The 21,547-nt window shown below is 37.4% G+C and overlaps 1 protein-coding gene across 1 annotated transcript in view; it reads left to right on the plus strand.

Moving 5' to 3' along the window:
* Nucleotides 1-21,547, plus strand: part of SYNE1 (spectrin repeat containing nuclear envelope protein 1) — a 280,833-nt gene that overhangs the window by 164,937 nt on the left and 94,349 nt on the right. The window contains exons 77-91 of the mRNA XM_058801698.1: nt 110-447; nt 1,113-1,257; nt 2,249-2,467; nt 3,326-3,588; nt 5,092-5,257; nt 5,566-5,721; nt 5,918-6,070; nt 8,443-8,625; nt 10,082-10,219; nt 11,474-11,659; nt 12,344-12,466; nt 14,556-14,742; nt 16,003-16,142; nt 19,931-20,125; nt 21,144-21,284. Of these exons, the coding sequence (XP_058657681.1) occupies nt 110-447; nt 1,113-1,257; nt 2,249-2,467; nt 3,326-3,588; nt 5,092-5,257; nt 5,566-5,721; nt 5,918-6,070; nt 8,443-8,625; nt 10,082-10,219; nt 11,474-11,659; nt 12,344-12,466; nt 14,556-14,742; nt 16,003-16,142; nt 19,931-20,125; nt 21,144-21,284 (2,733 nt within the window). The remainder of the gene's footprint in view (nt 1-109; nt 448-1,112; nt 1,258-2,248; nt 2,468-3,325; nt 3,589-5,091; nt 5,258-5,565; nt 5,722-5,917; nt 6,071-8,442; nt 8,626-10,081; nt 10,220-11,473; nt 11,660-12,343; nt 12,467-14,555; nt 14,743-16,002; nt 16,143-19,930; nt 20,126-21,143; nt 21,285-21,547) is intronic.

Below are 21,547 nucleotides of genomic sequence, written 5' to 3' on the forward strand. Positions count from 1 at the left end.
TCTTTACAATCATCACAAAAAGACTCATTTTAGTAAGCCTACTGTCTTGGTTTTTTAAATTATGCAGGCTTCTGTGATTTTATGTTTGTGACTCTCCCTTTTATTTCAGGCTACCTTGAATAAAGTATACAGCCTCTGCCAAAGGTACTACCAAGTGATGCAGATAGCAAATGACTGGCTGGAAGATGCTCAGGAATTTCTTCAGTTAGCAAGAAATGGTCTAGATGTTGAGAACTCTGAGGAGAATCTAAAGAACCATGTTGAATTTTTCAGCACAGAAAGTCAGTTTAGTGATCACTTGAAAGTGCTACAAGGCCTTGTGTCTGAGATAGAGCCCTTTTTACAAGCCACAGCAAGCGAACAGCTGGTGCAGAATGTAGCTGCATTGGAGGAAAAGGCCAAAGGGACACAGCAAGAAGCCAAAACCCAGCAAGAGCAGTTACAAAGGTATAGTTTTTCTTTTTTTTTTTCTTCCTTCATTTTAAGATTGCCTTGTTGGTAATGAAAGAAATCAGAACATTAGTTGATGTTTTTAAATATCTGTGCTACTTTTGAGAGAAGTGTATATTGGGGAATCAGAGCTCTTGGATTCTGCTTTCTTTTCTGCCCTTGACTGACTAGTTGTGTGATTTTAAAGGAGCTCTGGTATAATTATATTAAGCTTGGAACAGCACAGAGAAGAAGAGTAGGGAATAATTGTCCTATGTTTCACCTGACAGAAGACATATGCACAAATAAATGAAATTGAAGCAGTTACTTTGAACTAAAAGGAAATACCTTTTTAACAAACATAACTATGTTTCTTATTATTCCTGAATGTTCTGAATCCCATAAGTTTTGGTAGGATTAAACCACAACATAGGCAGACTCTGAGGAAAAGTCAGATGAGGCCTACTAAATGTTCAGCTGTGTTTTCTGTAAGGCATAGCTGAAAATCAGGAGCATATGCTTCTATGTATGCTGTTTTCCAATAATCTTTCGTCTTCTTGGAAAGTACTGTGTAACAGCAAAATTAAGCAGTTGCATTAGAAACTAGGTGCAATAATATTTCTGATGTTCAAATGTTTTTATATAGCATTAAGTTGTTCTTTCTGGAACTGTTTTTGTTTAAGGTGTGCTTCCAAGTGGCAGGAGTACCAGACATCAAGGCAGAAGGTGATTGAAGTGATGAATGATGCTGAGAAAAAATTATCTGAATTTTCAGTAGCTAAAGCTGCTTCTTCTCATGAAGCAGAAGAGAAATTGCTAACACATAAGGTAAGATACTGGTGGTTGCATTAAATCCTTCTCTTTCAAGTGAAAATGAATGTATAATATGTAGGTCCCTACCTGTGATAACATGAATTTAAGTTTTTAGATCTTTACCTGTAGTACTTAATGGTGTCTTAACACACCAAGACATGTTTAGTGCTGTGCAAAACACACATTTTATTTGTGGGATGATTGAGACAGATACCTTTAATCACTTTTCAGCTTGTTATCTATGTGCCTATGACTGTAGAGAAGTGCAAAGAGTCAGGAGGTTCCTAAAAGCCGTGGGTCTGTAAACCCTAAAATTATCCTTCAAGAAACTCAGATCAATAGAAACATCCATCTACTTTTGATCATGGAACAGGACAGGAAGAGTTTACTAGGACATGAAGAGTTGGAGTTTAATATTAACTCTTGTTTAGTCTAAAAGCAAGAAATATAGCTTAAAAAATATAGCATACTTGCTCATGTTTCAGGTACTACTCAGTGGCCTTAATACAGACAGTCAGTGACACTTCAGGCATGCTGCCAGCTGTGTCTAGTGAAATCAAGAATCTCCCCTAAGAGTAATGTCATGTCTGCCAGGTTAATGAAGGTGTCCTCAAATCCTTGGGCATTTAAAAAGTTGTTAAAGATTAACAGGACATAAATGTACACTTAAACACCTGAATTGCTTCTTCCATTTTTAGACTGTTTAGAAGTCAGTCCTTGCTATGAGAAGGACTCTGAATGCTTATTTTCATCCCTTTTGAAGGGCTATCAAGGAAGAGAAAAGCTGATTACGCCAGATTTCTGCTGCTTCCAGCATTTGGACCAAGCAGCTGTAGCTAATATATTGTCTATGAAATAGAAATAAAGTGAGACCTAGCCACCTCACTTGAAATGCAATACCTCCTTTCATCTGCAGTGGATGGAGGTGGTTCACCTTACCTGCATGTTGAATGCTGATGAGTTGGCTTGTGGAAAAGGAAAACAGTGCTTATTTTTGCTTTTTCAGACTCTCGTGTCCATAGTGAATTCTTTCCATGAGAACATCACAGCCCTAGAAGAAAAGGCTTCACAGCTGGAAAAAATCAGCAATGATGCCAGTAAAGCATCTATAAGTAGATCCATGACAACAGTTTGGCAGCGCTGGACACGGCTCAGGAATGTGGCCCAGGAACAAGAGAAAATTTTGGAAGATGCAGTGCAGGAATGGAAGGCTTTTAATGATAAGGTAAATTCTAGTCTTGGTAAATCCTCCCTTATACATAGGTTTTCATTGATTATGCTTGCTGTCTTATTAATCACCTTGCAGTAGAGAAAACTGATAGCAGGAATAACTGATTTTTTTTCTCAGTTCAGAAAAACATAGCTGTGAAAGATCCAGGTTTAGAATCATTGCCTCCAAAGTTTGGACTGTTCTTCTCAATGCATACAATGTATAGTACATACAGAGTTGTTTTGGTTTCTAGTGCTTCTTTATATTCTTCTCTGTTTCCTTTCCTCAGATGTTCTGGTCTAGATTATGTTAACCTCTTTTTTTTTCTTCTCTCTTCTCCTCTTTTCTCTTTTTTCTCTCTTTCTCCTATCTTTCTTTTTTCTTCTTTTTTTTTCCCCTGAAAAATATGAAGTTGCTCCTTTTAAGTGTAACAGTGAGGCTAGTGCCTGTCACTGCTCATTGACCATATCTCTTTTCCCATTATATCCTACCTCAATCTCCTTAGCTGGCATTGTCCATTATTCATGCCCAGATATCAGGTTCTCTAGGAATGAGGATAATCATTTTGTTAAATGCATGACTTGTACCAAATATGGGTGTACCCCAGGGTGGAGCTCTAGTTCCTATGGAAATAAATTTAATAAATGCTAAAGATTAGAAGAAGGCACCCATAATTGGACCAAAAAAAAATCCCTTAGCAAGTCCTGATCACCTGTGAAGTGCAAAGGATCTGGCACAGTAGAGCACAAGCCCTATACCACAAATGTTTTATAAAATCTAAATGTGCAGGACTGGGTCTAGCACCTTTCAGTGTCAGTTGTACTAATTTCTTTTGTAATCTTATTATTGACAAGACTGCATCTCTTTCCATAGATTCAGAAAGCCACCATAGCTATAGATCAGCTACAAGGTCGCTTACCAGAAAGCTCAGTGGAAAAGGCATCCAAGACAGAGCTCCTGGAACTCCTGGATTACCATGGCAGTTTCCTGCTGGAGGTGGACCACCAGCTGTCATCTTTGGGCCTGCTCAAACAGCATGCTCTCAGCATGCTTCAGGATGTGGAGGTAAAGCCTCCATCTCAGAAGGAACTACCAGTTATGCAAGAAATCAAAGCAATGCAAGATCGATGCCACAAGTAAGGAAATATTTTAAAAGATTCAGCAAAAGAATATTACCTTGCAATTCATTATTAAGAACTTATCATTTTAATATAATTAACAACTAACATGCCTAAATAAATATTAGCTATTATTTTTTAAATAAGCATCAGTTTTAATTTAAAATTACTTTTAATTAATCTTGAAATACCTTTTTTGCCATTATTTTTTATTTCCTTCAGAAAGAGTATGCTTTTAAAAATAATTATTTCTTGCCTTGCATAATAATACTAACTTACATAAAAGCTGCATAAACTGTATTAAAATTCTAACTGATTTTAAATACTTCCATTGTTTCTCACATTAACAGTGGTCATTTATCTTTACGTGTCCTCTTTTATTAGTTTATCACTTTGTTTCACTTGTTTGAAGCACTTAGGTACTAAAAGTAGGTCCTGTATGACATTTACAGAGGAATGTAGAGCATATGCAAATGAAACATAATTTTTCACCTTGAGGCTATGCAAATGTTTATGTAAATGAAGAACATGTCCCTGTCATGTAGAAAACAGGAAGTTTTATGTTAAGTTTTAAGACACATTTCTACCTCATAACTACACTAAGATACCATTAAGTGGATCTCCATGGTTGGAAAACAAGTTAAAATGAGAAATGACAAAATTGTAAACCCTGCACCAAGCCTGTACAAAGTTTATTGTGTGTGTTTATAAATAATTATAGTAGAATAGCAATCCCTGTAGAAAATTTTACAAATCCGTTTTTCACTTACTTAAAATTGGTTTCTAAGATATAGGGTCTGTGATGACCTCCTGCTCATGTAAATAAGGCATGATTCATATTTGCAAGGTTATGCAAACATAAATTAAATATGGAAATATGAAAGATCCATGTCACATGTATAAGAGCTATGAGTAATCCAATAGAACTTTCAATGAGGTTTCATTTTTTTACAGGAGATCCAAGTTCTTGAGGAAAGTGCAGGAATTCTGTCTTAGTGCAAGTGTGGAAATAGGCCATGTTTAGATACTTGATCCATAACTTAACCTAAGTATTCTGCCAACTCAAATCCCATCAATAGGAGTGGAATTTATGTTATTTTGCATTCTAGATATCAATATCAGAGCAGATTGTCGTGCTATCTAATTAGTGTAGAGAAATAAACAAGTGTAAGATGCAGTTTTTCTGACCTAGTTTAGTAGTTTCTTTTAGAATGACAGTGAATAATCCTAGTTCATGCCCTGCAATTGCCTCTACAAACAATCAGGGCATTCTGTGGTGATAAGCTCAGATGTAGGGAAATCTATTGTATACATTAGCATTTTTTCAAAAGAATTGCATGCCTGATGTCCAAACATATAAAACCAAAGAATGGACATGAAAAATTTAATTTATTTAAATTTATTTCTCTGGATGTGGTGCTCTTAATCATTATCTTTATTGTTCAGCATGTTTTGACCAAGCAGTGTTTTTAGACATTGCTTAATTCTTCACAAATAGTTACTGTTTCTTTCTTTCTGAAGTATGCAACAGAAAGTTAAAAAAGGCATGAAGATGGTCAAACAGGAGCTGAAGGAGCGTGAGGAGGTTGAAGCAGAGATTAATATTGTGAAGTCCTGGATCCAGGAAACAAAAGAGTATTTATTAAGCCCTGATGCGGAAGTGGACATTCAACTCCAGGAGCTCCAGGTAGGCCACATTTGTCAACTTCTAAATCACAATATTTATCTTCATTTTAATCTGCTAGTGAATGTTAATAGTTTCAAAACCACTACAAATTCAAATTAGACTATATTAATTTAATAATCCGATATTAATTTAGTAATTGTTTACTAAGATGATATTCATATGGTAATCGTTTAGTAAAACGAGCTTTTTAGTAACCCACTAGACAAATTAATAAAGCATGAAGTAGATGATGGACTGTGATATTTTATTTTAAAGATGTTTAAGATGTATTCTCACTGTTCTTAACAATACTTTTTTTCTGTCATTAGTCTCTCTTTGGTGAAGTTACTACTCATCGCCAGGCTGTTGAAAAACTGGCTGAACAACAGCAGAATAAATACTTGGGGCTTTATACCATTTTGCCTTCTGAACTCTCTCTTCATTTAGCAGAAGTTGGACTGGCCCTTGTTACTGTGCAGGATCAGGTAAAGTGCAGTAGATAAGTGCCAGGCAGATCTATAGTCTTTCTTCGGGCTTTATAACTTGGAATCCTGCTGTGGCCAAACTGTGGCAACACAGAATAGTTTTATTACCTTCATCCTTAGAATTAAAGTTAACTGAAAATTAATTTCTTTTAAGGAGTGATTTCTGATTATTGAATTTAATTCTTATTGTTGACAGATTCAAACCAAAGAAAGAGAAACTCAGCAAATCAAAACATTGAATCAAGAGTTTGATCAGAAAATCCAGGGGATAGCAAATGAACTAAATACCATTCTTTCCAAACTGAAAAAGAAAACAAATGATATAACAAAAGCTAAACTTGAACAAAAGGTAAGACAAGGCTTTCCTTATGTGGTTATGCCATAAATTTTTCTGAATTGGGAAGCTCACTTCATACCAAACTGTTGTTTGTGAAGACTTGGAGAACACAGTTTGTTAATATAGTTCAACAGAAGACTTATACAGAAATGAGGGTTGACTGGGGAGATTTTTAAAGCTATAGTCTTTGCAAACTGGCCTACACAGGTAACAGAATTTGAAGGAAGAAGCTGAGTGTTAAAGTCAGATGGACAAAATTTCACAGTTCCTTTTCAGTAATGAGTATGACTCCAATCTGGGAAAGCCTGAGGAACCTTCAGACTGCTCCTTGTTCTTGTCTGTACTGAAAAGATCATTCTTTATTTATGATAAATAGATCCATAGAATTTTACTTGTAGCCCATCTCACATTTATTCAACAACGAGGTAAAGTACTACTCATGCAATTAAGAGTAGTGCAAAGGGTTCTTGGTTATTTTTGAAGGTTTTCTTAATCTTAGGTGTGTACCACACTCAGGAAAAATCATCTGTACTGAAGTGTAATGGCCAAATCAGGATTACCATACGAGAGTAAGGGATTTTGGGGAGAAGAGAGATGGAAAAGGGGTTGGCTGAGTGTTTGGGGCTTTTTTTTGTTGCTTTGTTATTTTAAGTAGTCAAAGATAAACTTGACTGAATTACTGTCTGAAATTAAGCAAGGCATACAAAGTAGGAGAAGATTTAGTATGACTAGTATGTCACAAATTATCTGTTTATTTTCATGAGATGCTCAAGATGTTTCAAAGTACTGTTTACTTTACAGGAAGTGTCACTAAACTATATCCCTGGTGTATCTCCTTGATTTCAGTCAGAAAGCAGAAAATCAGTGAAATCTGCTTTCTTATGTTGCATAAATTAAAACTCTCTGTCACTGGAGATGAAGTAATGTTCCAACTGCTTTTATGCATTTAGCTGATAGTCTTGAGACTGGGTTGGCTTTGGTTACAGCAGTAAATATTTTTATATTAACATTGAAACAGATTGTTAAAAAATAAAATAAAAATTTGTTTTAAATCCATGTGACTCAAGTCAAATGGATCCTTCCTTCACAAACAGCATATAAATTCTGCATAGTATCTGTAGTAAATGCATTTATTTATGCTTGCTGTAATGTGTGTGTCTTTGTATTTAGATAAGAAGTTTAACATCTGTCTTTGTGTCTACATGTAGACAGTTTTGTCTCCAAATTTGTGGAATAATACTGACTTGTCATGATGATTGATCATATCTTGCACTCTGAGGTGTGTCTGCCAGGACAGCCCTAACCTGAAGAGCTTGAAGTCACTTCTTGAGGCACCTATAGCAGTGTTGTGAATGATTGCAGTTTAAATTTGTAGAAATAATTTGAGACAGGCTAGGCTGTTTGTCCAAGCAGTGGGACAGGAGACAATGGGCAGAAACTGATGCACAGGAAGTTCCACCTGAGCATGAGGAAGAACTTCTTTACTGTGTAGTGTCTTTGCACTGCAGCAGGTTGCCCAGAGAGGTTGTGGAGTCTCCCTTTACTGGGGGTACTCAAGAGCCTTCTGAACACAATCCCGTGCCATGTGCTGTGGGACAACCCTGCTTGAGCAAGGAGGTTGGACCAGATGACCCCACTGTGGTCCCTCCAACCTGACCTGTTCTATGATTCTGTGACTTCTTGTTTTTATTTTTCAAAAACAATGAATTTTTAACACCTTGGATATAAAAAACAAATACAAAAATACCCAGTAGCATCTTCTTAAGAAACTGTAGCCCAAGAGTATGTTTTGAATCTATGGGAAACTTGAAAAACTTTTTAGACTTCCTTTTCAAAATAATTGTGACTATGATAGGAAAAATTGATTTTAAACTGTGTTTCTATTGAAACACTCTAGCACAATCAGACTGCTCCTGCATCAAGATCATGCTATGAAAAAGCAAGTTTCAAATTAAAGTTTTCATAATCCATTAATTAGTAACTACATTCTTCTGAGTTTATAAACTTATACTTTAAGACAGCAATAAAACAAACCCCTTTTCAAATAAACAAAACTCCTTGTCATGGCAGTCTGTGCTGACAATTGGTTTCAGAAAGAAACCCAGAAAGATGCCTGAGAACAGTTAATGTCACACTGAAGTGACTCAGTCTTTGGCTACGGCAGGGAAAACGGTTATCCATTCCAGCCAGGAAGTCAGAGGAGAAAGAGTAATGGCACATACTTCAGAGATTACCAAATATCCTGCTGTTCTGCTTTCCTGCTTAAAAATGGAAAAAAATATGGAGACTTTGGACAGGCTATAAAAGTTGCAAGTTGGACTAGAAATAATCAACCAAAAAGCTACCACTTCCTGGATCACTGATTTTATTGTTTTTCTGCCTAGATCCTTGGTGACGAGTTGGACAGCTGCAATATAAAGCTGTTGGAGTTAGATGCATCAGTCCAGGACTTTGCAGAGCAGAACGTACCCCTGGCTAAGCAGCTGGCTAACAGGATAGGGAAACTCACTGCACTGCACCAGCAGACCGTACGGCAGGCTGAGTACAGAGCAGCCAAGCTCAGTCAGGTATGATCTTAAATCCTTCCTGCTGTTTCCTCTCAGAACCAGAGGAAGCATGGAAACATCTCATTTTTTATCCTGGAGTTATGCCAGACAGGGCATTCCTTGACACATCTGCCTGTTATTTGTCAGGGTTTGTCACATTCCAAGGAGACACAGGTCAAATCAGAGAGTAAAATAGTTCTCAGATGCTACTTTAACACCCTCTTGCATGAATCACCTGCTGTTTGGTTCCTTTGGTGTCCTAAAACGATTGTAGATCTCACAAACAGTAGCATGCTGGAAATAGTACCTCATTGTGCTTCTCAGGTTCTCTGTTTTGTCATTCTTACCTATATTTGCAGCATTAAAAGCAAAATTAAAAAAAAATATTTTGCTTTAGTCCCAATCCATAGAGGTTAAATATAACTTGTACATTCAACAGAAAAGCCTATATACAATGGCCCCAATAATGCATTATATTTATGCAATATTTTGGTGTTCATAAAGATGGATCCCCTGTGGTTCAAAGTCTCTGAAAATCTTTGTCTTTTTTTTCCCTTACTTTTCTTAGCTCCCAAAACCTCCAGCTAAAAGCAAATAAATGGATTTTCTATGGTTCCGCCATCAATACCCCGATAAATTATGAGTTCTCCTTTCTGCATGCATGAATTTGCTTCCAGAAGAAAAATTCAAAATATTCTTTTCAGTTTTCTCTGAAAAATTCTTTTTAAGAAGAGATAGAAAATTATTTTCAAATTAAAAACTCAGTCAAAGGTACTTGGTAAAGGGATTTAACATTAGGATATTTTTGTTCAGCATCAAAAGATCCACTTATCATAAAAAATGATAGGTATTGATACTGCTTGCAAATGCAGTTTTGTCACCTCGGATTTGATCCATTCTTTATAAGGAGGAAATTCATGAAGATCAATGAAATTACTCCTGCTGAAAATAAAATTGGAGCTTATGAGTACTTTGCTAAATAGAAATTGTGTTCATCCGAAAGAAGAACTTTTGTCCTGTATTTTGAAATTGTGCAACATTTCTTTTTTTGGGAATATGGCAGACTGAATGGACAAAGTGGACTGTAAAAAAATAAATGTAATGGAAAGAGACATATCAAAATAAGAAATTGAGCTACAAACTGAAAGAGGAGGTATTTTGGAACTTACATGTGAGGCTGAAATATGCACAGGGAGTGAACCCTCTAGGGATATATTTGAGCATCAATGGACTCTCACAGTGTGACCTACATTCTTATAGTGCCTTTTTTCCCCCAAAACACATAATCTTACTACTGAAAACGTACCTATTTTAATTCCATAAATACATGAGAAAATTACTTATATAATACAGGAAGGAAAAGTTGTTAAAATTATCCCCAGGTTAAAACAGTGAAGGAAATAAAATTAGTCTTTTCGTCCTTCCAGAATTGTACAAAATTACAATTTAGGCTTAAGCAAATTTTTCTTTCATCCAGGCTGCTTCACACTTGGAAGAATACAATGAGATGCTGGAGTTCATATTGAAATGGATTGAGAAAGCAAATATCCTAGTGCATGGTAGTATAACATGGAATTCTTCCTCTCAGCTTCGTGATCAGTTTAAAGCCTACCAGGTGATTCTGTGAGCTATGACATTTAAAAGTCAGTGTATATTTGAAATTATTTTCAAAGCAATGGAGTTCTACTTCCTCCTAAAGGGCTAGATTTCTTTGGCTGTTCTCCCAAGCCTTAAAAATGATTCATTGGTTTTGGACAATTGTTTTGAAAACTGAAATAAAGATATGTTGTAGAATAAAAGCATGTGATTCAAAGTTGTTCTTCATGTTATTCAAGTAGTTTGGTTTCATAGAGACTTTTGGCTGAATAGTGTGTCTGCATACTGTTATTCTATCACACCAAGCACATTATTGCAGCTCGTACTGTAAAGCTTTAGTTAATCAAAGACAATTTTCAGTTTGGGCTTTTCTTTCCCCATTATGCTAAACTGGAATAGACTTTGTTCTCTTCTAAAAGTTTTATACCAAATATTCTCAAACTGATATCTAATGGAAGAGTTTCTTCCAATCTCTTCTGAACATTTCACATCAGATTAATTTGCTGTCCCTGTAATTGTGCAATTTGTTCTGTGTGTGTCTATGTGTGGAATGTGTGTGTGAGATCAGTGGAACGTTTTGATGAGGTTCAAGCTTGCCTGGTGTTACATGACTGTGTGAAAGAAATCAAGGCATCATAATAATGTATCACTAATACCAATGTTATATATACATTACTTAATTGTCAGCTGCATTCTTGTACGTAAGTGCAGGGTACCATGTCACACTTTGTATTCTGAATCGGAGCTTCCAGGCAATTTAGCATGAGGAAAGCTGGAGATAGAATTTCTGCTATGGCTTTTTCCCTGCTTCAAAATCTGAGGATACAGGCTTAACCAATGCCATCCCACACAAAGCAGTGATTTTTTTAGGCAGCATTAACAACTCCTGCCCTGCTATAGCACTGCACCCAAGTGCTTTCTGCTACTTTCTGTTAGGTATATGAGGCTTCCAGGACAAATCTTCTCCATAGATTGCATATATTATATTTTTACACACAAGTGTGTGTAGCAAAACAATAAAATTAATGTGTTGGTAAGTACAGCTGCTGAAGCTTCATTACTTAATCTTTTGTTTCCCAGTCTCTATAAGCTGAAGCATTTCAGCAGATCTTCAGAACAAAGTGCATTGCCTAGGCCTAACAGGAAATCAGTGGAACTTAATCATAGGCTCATGAATGTGTACAGATTAAAGAGTTTGCAGAACAATATACTTAAAAGATATGTGTCATTGAGTCTCAAACCTGACATTCAATTTGTCTGTATCTCCATCTAGAGCATTCTTGATGAGTCTGGAGAGATTCATGGTGATCTTGAGGCCATGAGCGAGAGGATTGATTACCTGGCAAGTATCTACTGTACTGAAGGGATGTCACAGCAAGTGCTGGAACTGGGGCGGCGGACAGAGGAACTGCAGCAAGTTATCAAAGTGCAGCTACCAAACCTCCAAGATGCTGCCAAGGTAAATGAAAGCCGGTTTTCTAATGCTATCTGGCATCTAGGGGGATGTGTGCATTATACTACTGTACTGAGATTATTAGCAGTGAAGATAATCTGTGGTCCGTACAGGGCATGATTTTGTTGCCTAAAGCCAAGTGTCTTGCACTGTTTGAGATGCTGCCTTCAGGTGCTGATTCAGATGGGCACAAGATTTCTGCAGTGCCCTTTCTGGATGAATATATCTGGGGTAATGGTGTGTCTCAATAGCACTGAGCAGCTATGTTTAGATACTTGAGAAATGTACTTGTTGACACTTAGGTTCTGCTATTTCCTTTATTCTTCTCTTAAATGATCTCTAAATTTATTAATTTAGATCAGTACTGGACCAAATCAGAATTCCATAGTGTAGGGCCTTCAAAGGAGTGCAATGAAAAGAATGAATATGCTTTTTCAGCTTTATAAAGTATATGCTGCATTTAAGATTGCAGTACTTCAAAAATAACTCTGCCTTTGCAATCCCTTTTTCTAGACTGTCACATGACTGGTATTTTTATCTAATATATTAGACATTTAAAATTAACTGTCAAAACTATGAATTGCTTTTTGCACTGTATGTAAGGTGGATGTACCTGCAAAATCCAGACAGATATACTTATAGTGATTTCTATTTTTCCTCCTACTTATCCCTGAATCAAATGTGTTATAGGATATGAAGAAATTTGAAATTGAGCTGAGAGCCCTACAGACTGCTTTGGAGCAAGCCCAAGCCACACTGACATCTCCAGAGCTTGGGCATTTGAGCTTGAAAGAGCAACTTTCTCACAGACAGGTAAAAGACCAGGACCTCAAAGTTAACGTTTGAGTAATGTGATCTTGCATAAAGGATAATGAGTGTCAATGAGACTGCTTTTTGTGTTTCTTCGGTGTGTCACTGTTTCAGAGCGTAGTCCCAAATTACTGCCAAGGAAATAAGGGATAGAGTGAGAAGAATGATTCCCTCAGAAAGAATGGTTGAAGTATAATTCTTTATGAGCCCCTTCTTAGACTGATACAGTTCTGAGGACTGTGCATCCAACCCATTTAATCCATATTTGTTATAAAGCCCAATTCTTATCTAGTGTTTATGGTCAAGAGGTTCTTAAAGTATTTCAGAAGGAAGTCAATATTATTATCATTATTTTACAGATAGAGATGCAATGATATAGTTTGTTGCCCGCTTCTCCAATAGTAATCTGGAGCACTAGGAGACAATTCAGGTTTCCTTAAGTCCAGTTACATTTTTGTATGCTCAGTTGAATTAACCTCCATAAGATATTGTGGCTTTCTTTATTGCATTTGATCTGCTATGGAGGTTTGTCAGTTTGTTCGTTTTGGTCTTAGTCTCTTAACAGGAGAAATAAGGCAAGTTATAGCTTTCTGAGTTTCTCAAGATGTGTTTCTTTCTGCAAACTACTATGGAGATTTAACTGTCTCAGTCTGCCAGTGAAAACTGGATGTCAGCAGGTTCACTGTAGGATAAAAATCTGCAGAAAAACATATGGAAGGACAGTAAATTTGCACAGCTTTTCCTTTTCATTAAAATACGCAGTCTTTAGTCTGGGCACTTGCAAACAGATTTCAGAATGTAGCCTTGAAGAGTGTAAGTGAAACACATCACCCGCCATAAGAAGAAGGGAACATGGAGGTTACACTGGGTTTTGTGCATGTTCTTTGTCCTGGCTCTAGCAGATCTCACAATACAACTTTCTTTTGTACAGAAAGGGGCTGTAGCCCCTGCCCACCTGTTTTACCAGACCAGGGAGGGGAAAGGGCCTGGCTGGCACACAGCCCCCAGGGTGCCTCTGGGTGCTGATTGAACAATAAAGATGCCCTTTGCCAGCAGTATGGGGTCTGACACAGTGGAACCCCACCTGTGCTGCCTGAGGAATAGCTCATTATACCAAAACTCTGGTTAGATTATCCACCATATGTCAGGAAACTGCAAAAATAAAAACCAAACCACAATCCTCTCATCAGTATGCACTTCAGACCCACTTAGCTCTCATTCTGATGTGGTATAGGGGAAGGGAGATAACCAAATTCTCTATCCCTGTTTGCCTCATTGTCCAGCTGATTTATATCTATTGAATCTAAAATATTTTTCTAATGTGCTAAGGCCCTTATTATCAACTTTGCCTTTTCCATTTTTTTCTTTTTCTTTTTTTTTTCTATATCTGTACATACATTAAACTCCTCAGTGTAGATAAAAATAACGGTGATCAAATCTATTTTTCAACCATTGCACTTAGACCCTTCTCATGCATATGAACAGATAGCTTGAATGGACATCTTGTATGGAATAGGCACTATTCACAAAGGCATACAGCTTGTGAATATTCAAAGAAAAAGGTTTCTGTGTAGCTCTGTTCCTTTCTATTTGATTGCCTTTTGAATTTTAAGCAACATTTTCAGCCATGGCTTGTAATGTCTAAGGAAAGCTTTGAATACAATGGGTTTCATGTGCAGTTTTGAAAATGTGCTTCTATGTCACAGCAAGGAGTTCCACTCAGATTTTAACACTGAGATATAAGTATATATAAACTACTCTTGTGCTGCTTCGATTTGTGGAATTGGTAAATCTATTTTCTCAAATCTGTTAATAGAAATACTTTTTTTACTTGGACACTTAGATACAACTATGCTTTTTAAATTTATTATTCTTATATCTAGTATATGGGCTTTTTGCTTATATAATCATTATTCTCACTTCACAATGAGCAACTCCAGAGAAAGTGTTTCTAAGTATATGCAATTTAAAAAATAGATAATATTTTTTTTCTATTGTTGCTTGATTGTACCATCATTTTTCTTTGGCTGCACGAAATGCTCTGGGAGTTCTGAAAAAAATTGGTTTATTGTGGCACTGACTTTGTTTGTAGCATCTGCTGTCTGAGATGGAGTCCCTGAAGCCGAAGGTCCAGGCAGTGCAGGAGTGCCAGAGTGCCCTGAGGATCCCAGAGGAGGTGGTCACCAGCCTGCCCCTGTGCCACAGCGCGCTGCGGCTGCAGGAGGAGGCCAGCCGCCTGCAGCACACAGCCATCCAGCAGTGCAACATCATGCAGGCAAGTGCAGCCCCATCCCACCAGCCCTCAGAGGAACTTGAACAGCAGCACACAAATTGTGCTGAAAGCTAGAATTTCATATCTCTGTGCACTCCTCTGTTCTGTAGCACCGTTAGGAGTTTCCCCACTAGTCTGTTATTCCTGACTTTAATATTCATGACCACGTTAATTGTTGATTTATTCATCAGACTCTCCCCTAAGTTGTCTCCCAGATATTGCAATGATTTTTGTAATGCTGTTAGGATTAACTAGACAAAAATTAACAATTGAATGCAGGTTAATTTTATATATAATCAATTAATAAGATTTATAGAATGTATAACATCAGCTGCTTCTGAAGATTACTTAAAAACTATTGAGTTAATTAATTGTGGTATAAAAATAATTATTTTTATTCTCTTTGTTTATAGTTTATATATTTTTTCTGATTTTGGAGTTATTTGATGCCTTTGTTTATAGTTTATATACTTTTTCTGATTTTGGAGTTATTTGTTGTCTATTAAATTTGTATTTTCAAGTTTTGCTAAGTACAAGTAAATTAGATTTTGTTTGACTGTTTGGATTTATAATTAAATATGTAAAAGGTATTTCCAATTAAGTGAATAAGCTTTTTTCCTCTGCTGTTTAATGATAGGAATATACATAGCATATTCCATAGGCTAGGGTGCAACTACAAAGCTTCAAGTTGGATAACAGATGATTTAGGATAATTAATGATGCTTAAATGCAAGAAAGGCTACACTGAAAACTTAAAAAAATGGGTTAGACAAACTGCTTATGCATCTATGATAGAAAGAACTGATAATACATTGATAGGATAATTATCTGAGTCAATCTTCGTAATCCTTTCCCAGTTGTATTTTCTGTAATATCTAAGTTTTTCTTAGAGTCACAAATGAACACATAAAGTGAAAAAGCAGATGAAAATGCTTTATAACAAAACCATGAGACTAAGCAAGGCTATCTTCTTGTGGCTGTGTTTGGTTCAGGTACTTGTTGGAATCAGAAGTTACAGCACCTTACATCAGAAATCTAAAATATCATGTTATGTGCACTGTGGGTTTGGGAAATATTTAATTAAATGAAACCATTCAAATCATTGCAATTCACAATATTTATAATATATATTTTCCTGACTATACTCCTGCTTTGCTCATCAAGATGTGAGTGCCAGATACTTCATGAGGGAGATCTATCATGCTTAGACTAAGTGAAAATTAGTTTTCATGTGGACACTCAATCTTTTTTTCCCTTCTCTAGGAAGCAGTGGTTCAGTACGAGCAATATGAGCAGGAAATGAAACATTTGCAGCAGATGATCGAGAGCGCCCATCGCGAGATCCAGGACAAGCCAATAGCAACCAGCAACATCCAGGAACTCCAGGTCCAGATTTCACGGAATGAGGTATGGGACTCAAAATGCATCAAAACATTGGGCTCAATGGCAGCTCACTGACACAGACAACTTTTCATAAGCAATAGTCATAAGATAGCTGAGTTGCTTTTCAGATTTTTCTAAAGGCTAGTGGAGCAGATAGGCTTAATCCCAGAGAGGGAGCTCCTGCTGTTGGTAGAGTGTGGACAATTCATTTGTTTATCCAGTTAGATATATCCTAACCTCAGACAACATTATGATAAACAAAAGCATTGCATAATTAAGAGGCAGTTGACATTAAGACTTGACTGAGGAGTGTCCCAGAAGTCAAAGTTCAGCAGCTGGTCAGTTAATCTCAACTAGTTTGGTGATCCATATATACGTATGTATATCCTAAAGAACATGTACATATACGCATGTATCTCCTAAAGTACTTGCTCATTTTCATCCCGGTCACATTCTTTAAAGAATACCAAGACACTTGAATCAAAGGAAACCCACAATAGATTTGGATGAAGTCTGCACCATTCACTCCAAAGGTTTCTTTAAAATCTTTGTAGGGAAGATTTTTGTGCTCTGGAGTTGCAGGTCCGGCCCACAAACTCATGGTTTGACAGGAGTTGAATAAATCACAATAGTCTCTGTGCAGCCTTCTTGCTGTGCTGGCTTGAGAGCTCCTCCTGAGCGCCTTTCACCTCCGCCTGTCTGTTGTGAAATTCCTAGGATAGAAAATGCACCACTGAGCTCTGTGTGTCACTTTTGGCACCAGATGGCACCATTTCCTTATCTTTGAATTAAAGCCATCCCTCCTGGTGTGTAATATAGCCTAATGTTACATGTGTTGCTCATTTTCTATACAGTTGTTACAAGTGTTATTTCATATAAATTCAAGAGCAATTTGTCTATACAAGCACGTTAGGTTTTATTAGTATTGAATTGATAATGCTATTATTTTCAAATATTCTGGAAGAGCAAATGCAGGAGAGTGACCAGTGATTCAGGGTAATATTGCTGGAGGAAGGAATATGCTGCAGGCAGGAAGGAATTAAAAATGGGGCAGCTTGAAATTTCATGTACATTTGAGCAAGTTTAGTACCTAGGAGTGGTATTACAGCGACCTGAGGAGGTCGCTTGGTGGTGAGAGAAAGGACGAGAATCTTGTTGCTTGATCAGAAGGCTGGATTTATTGATATATGATATATAATACATTATAACTATACTAAATAGAATAAAGAGAGAAGTTGCAGAGGTTTGCTAAGCTAAGAATAGAAAGAATCTAAAAACAAGAGAATTCTCTGTCCCTGTGTTCCAGAGAGCTTGCCCTGTGATTGGCTCTAATATTGTACACATGGAACATGAACCAATCACAGGTGCATCCTATTGCATTCTACAGCAGCTGATAACAATTGTTTACATTCTCTCTCTGGGGCCCTTGCTTCCCAGAAAACGAACAAGTCCCAAAGAAAGATTTCTATGAAAAAAATGTCTGCGACAGAATGGTCCTGAACATCTGCAGCAAGACAGCAGCATTATGATAATGCACATTCTGGGATCAGCCAGAACATATAAGCATATTTTTTGCATATTTTTGGCTCACATTTTCTTTGCTAAATACCTGTGGAAAAGCATAACATGAAGTGAATGTTCTGAATCATATCTTATTAGACTACTTCAAAAGTCAAGTCTATTGAGATGTTTGTTAGATGTATTATTAATTTAAAAATATATCAGTCACCACATCCCCTGTTAAAGGCTGTATGTAAAAGAACTTAAGGGGACATTTGTATTAGCTATATTTAGAATTAAAATAAGAGGAAGGAAGAAAGTAGAAGGAAATTACATCTTGATTTTTGGGAAGTTTGTATTAGTATGCATGTATGTAAGTAGATAGCATGTCTACTGACCTGTGTTTCTTTAGAATTTCAGAGAAGAATGTGGGCAAGTATCTCCATACTCGAGAATTTTTTTAATGGAAAATACAATACCTCATGGGACATTGCTTTTATCAGATGCTTTATTATTTTTAATTTTCTTTTTCAGTCATATTTTTGCTTACTCTTCCTTGTTTTCAGTTGAAAGAGACATTTTAGATATTCAGTGCATTGGACACTAATACCACAAGTGTCATTGCTCTTGGTAATGTGAGGGAACAGAGTATACTGAATGACAGTAATTTTCTGCTGAGGCTCAGAAATGTCATTCATTGAGCATTTGTGAATGACTGGAATTTGCCAAAGAGCAGATAACTATTCAAGCTGCCTGCCATTAAATTTGTGGCTGAATTTGATTGCAGCTTGGTTTTTGACTATTCTGCTTGGTGTTTTATAATCAAGACTTTTCTTAGTCTCCAAGGAAAGCTCTGGAGCACCAAAGAGAGGCCCTTTTGTTGCTAACATGACAGATGGTGACAAGGTGCCATTGAAACTCAAGCAGTGAAGTGTCATTCTCAGTCTTTGAGCTGTTTTAATTCCTAACTTGGTACTTCTTGCAATGAGTGTAGAACGCTCATTTGTAATCAATTGTGATTTTGAAGAATTTTCTTACTGAAAATGTCATACAACCAAAAAAAGTCTTTTAATTTATCAGCATGAAGCAGTAGTCTTATTTAGTTTTGAAAAGATATATTTGAAAAGATATTATATAATATTATATATTATATAATATATAATAATATATTATTCTGCCTACTATATCTTGCAACTCCTATTGCTATTTTTCCTTGAAAACTTGTGAGTTTTGAAGAAGTAAAAGCAGACATAAAATTAAGCAGAAATACATACTTGAAAAAATAATCATCAATTTAGCAGGCAAGCTTATACAATTGTTTTAACTTCTTAGATCAAAACTCTAACTTGTTACTGAGCATCTAGGGAGACAGGAACAATAGCTTCAGCAGAAATATGAAACACTTACACCATTTTTTATTTGAAGTATATTAATTGAAAGCTTTGAAACTGGATACTGAATGGAACAACAGTATATGGTAGGAGAGAAGACAAGACACTGTTCATCTTTCTTGTCTAAAAATCTTAAGCTTGTGATGGTGTTTGGCCATAAATAGACCATTTCCTAAGCATAAAACCCCCAATAGTTTAAAATATAGTCTACTTCATGCTAGTTTCCTTGTCTCTTTTTAAAGAAGGGTCAGTCCTGTGCAGCTCAACTTTTAGCTCAGTAGACTTAGACAAAACCAAAACGAGATTAAAATACAGCTTATCCAAACAGTGACAAAAAGCAATACAGTCTGCATTTAATCTTATTATGTGACTGATTGTTCCTATCACTTTTGAGCCCGTTAGACCTTGTGAGTTATTGTTTGGACAATTCATTCTTTCTGGTGAGAGCTGAATGGGGCATTTTTTGCAGTTGTGGCCACTACATGACCTCATTTCCCTGGCACGCACTGTGCGGGGGAGCTTCACCTTCCTCAGATAAATGGAAGTAGATGGGGGGCGGGGGGAAATAGGGCAGGAAGAGCGAGAGACGCTCCCTTTGCTGCAGCGTGCAGCTCACAGAGGTGGGCTCAGGTTCAGGCAGGATGCGAACGTGAGCCGTCCGTCCGTCCGTCCCTGCGGCGCGGCGCGCACGGAGCCCCGGGCGGCCGCTGCTCCGCTCGGCGGTGTCGCAGCGCGGCCGGACGCGCCGGGCCGGGTCCCTGGGCTGGCGACATCCTGCTCGTCAGCAGAGCGGCAGCGCTGCCTTGGTATTGGCTGCGCTGGGAGGAGACAGCTTCGCTCCGCCGCGGAAGCTGAAATGCTGCCGGTCCTGTGGCCCTTCCCGGCTGCATCAGCACTAGGGGGAAAAAAATGTTTTCTCAGGAGCTGGCTCAGAAGATCAAAGGATACCAGGAGCAAATTGCTTCTTTGAATTCCAAGTGCAAGATGCTGACAATGAAAGCAAAACATGCCACCATGCTGCTGACAGTGACAGAAGTGGAGGGGCTGTCCGAGGGAATGGAGGAGCTGGATTCGGACCTGCTGCCGGCACACGCCACTCATCCCTCGGTGGTTATGGTAAGCAATGCCTTGGTCACTGTACTCATTATCTGAGCTGCTTCCTCTTGCAGCCTTGCAACACCCCTGTGCAGCTAATTGCCACAGCTAACGTCTACCTTTTGAAATGGCTGCAAACCAAACAAGTTGCAGCTTCCCTTTTCTGTATTTTACTTTATGCAGGTTCTCAAGACTTGTTGATAAAGGCTGAAATTATTTAACAGACAAATACACGAAATTTGTGAGCAATAATTTGCAGATATTGTGCTTTTTATTTTGTAGCTGTCAGCATGCAAGTACAAATGCTAAGAAATTGATGAGTTGCAGGAATAAAATAAAACCAGAATAAATACGATTTCATTAGTTGTTGCAGTGTATAGGCTTTTCACACATTAAAATGTTGATGTGATAATTGATGGTATGCTGCTGTATTCTCAGATGAGTGTACTGGAAATGAAAGCTGTCTAAGTACTGCCAGAGGCCCAATGTTTGACTTTGCTTTTGTTTGTTTCTAACTGGATCCCATTACAAACATTCTGCTGATGCTACTGGGATTTTTGTCTGAGTGTCAGACTTCAAGATTTATCCCTCTATAGCACCATTGGGGAAGGAAGGGGGTTACATTTGAATACTGCGTTGTGTGTATTTTATATTTCAAATCTGTTGTTCCAGCTGGGCCTGGATACTGAGACAAATACTCCAGTATTCTGTAGCTCTCCACAGTATTTCTGTATGCAGCAGAGATTGTATTAGAAGATGTTTAGGCAAAGCTGAATTTGTTATTATTGAGTTGATTGCTCTACTTTGTCTTTTAAAATCAGTTAGGGTACGGGAGAGCATTCTCATTCTGAAGCGTGACAAGTAAATGAGACTGTTTATTCAACAGATTTCTAAACTGGTAAATGTAGGAGCATGAAGCATGACTAATTAATGTCGGGGTAATTCTGGCCATGTGTTGTTTTGATCTCAGTCTAAGTCAAGCCTCAGCTGAGGTAACTGATTTTCTTCCTGTGCTCTGGGGTTGCTTTTCCTGTGGCAGATGACTGCTGGTCGCTGTCACACGCTGCTCTCCCCTGTCACTGAGGAGTCTGGGGAGGAGGGAACCAACAGTGAGATTTCTTCTCCACCTGCCTGTCGCTCTCCCTCACCTGTGGCTAATACAGATGCTTCTGTTAACCAGGTACCTCTCTCTTGGCATTCATTCAGCTTTTATCTCAGACATACATGATTCCATTCCTCAGGTGGTTTATTTAATCCTCTGAAATAATGTTTAGCTATAGCTCCAAGGAACTGAGACAACCTCTTACCAAACTGAACCCTCAGGTTCTGGTTCAAAATGGATACAGGTATTGAAATTGTATAAAGCACGTGTTACAGCTATTCATTATTTTTAAAAGTAAATTTTAAGTGACAATTAGAATGTCACCAGTATTTTCTACTTAT

Source organism: Ammospiza caudacuta, chromosome 3, assembly GCF_027887145.1.
Source record: "Ammospiza caudacuta isolate bAmmCau1 chromosome 3, bAmmCau1.pri, whole genome shotgun sequence".
Taxonomy (NCBI): Eukaryota; Metazoa; Chordata; class Aves; order Passeriformes; family Passerellidae; genus Ammospiza; species Ammospiza caudacuta.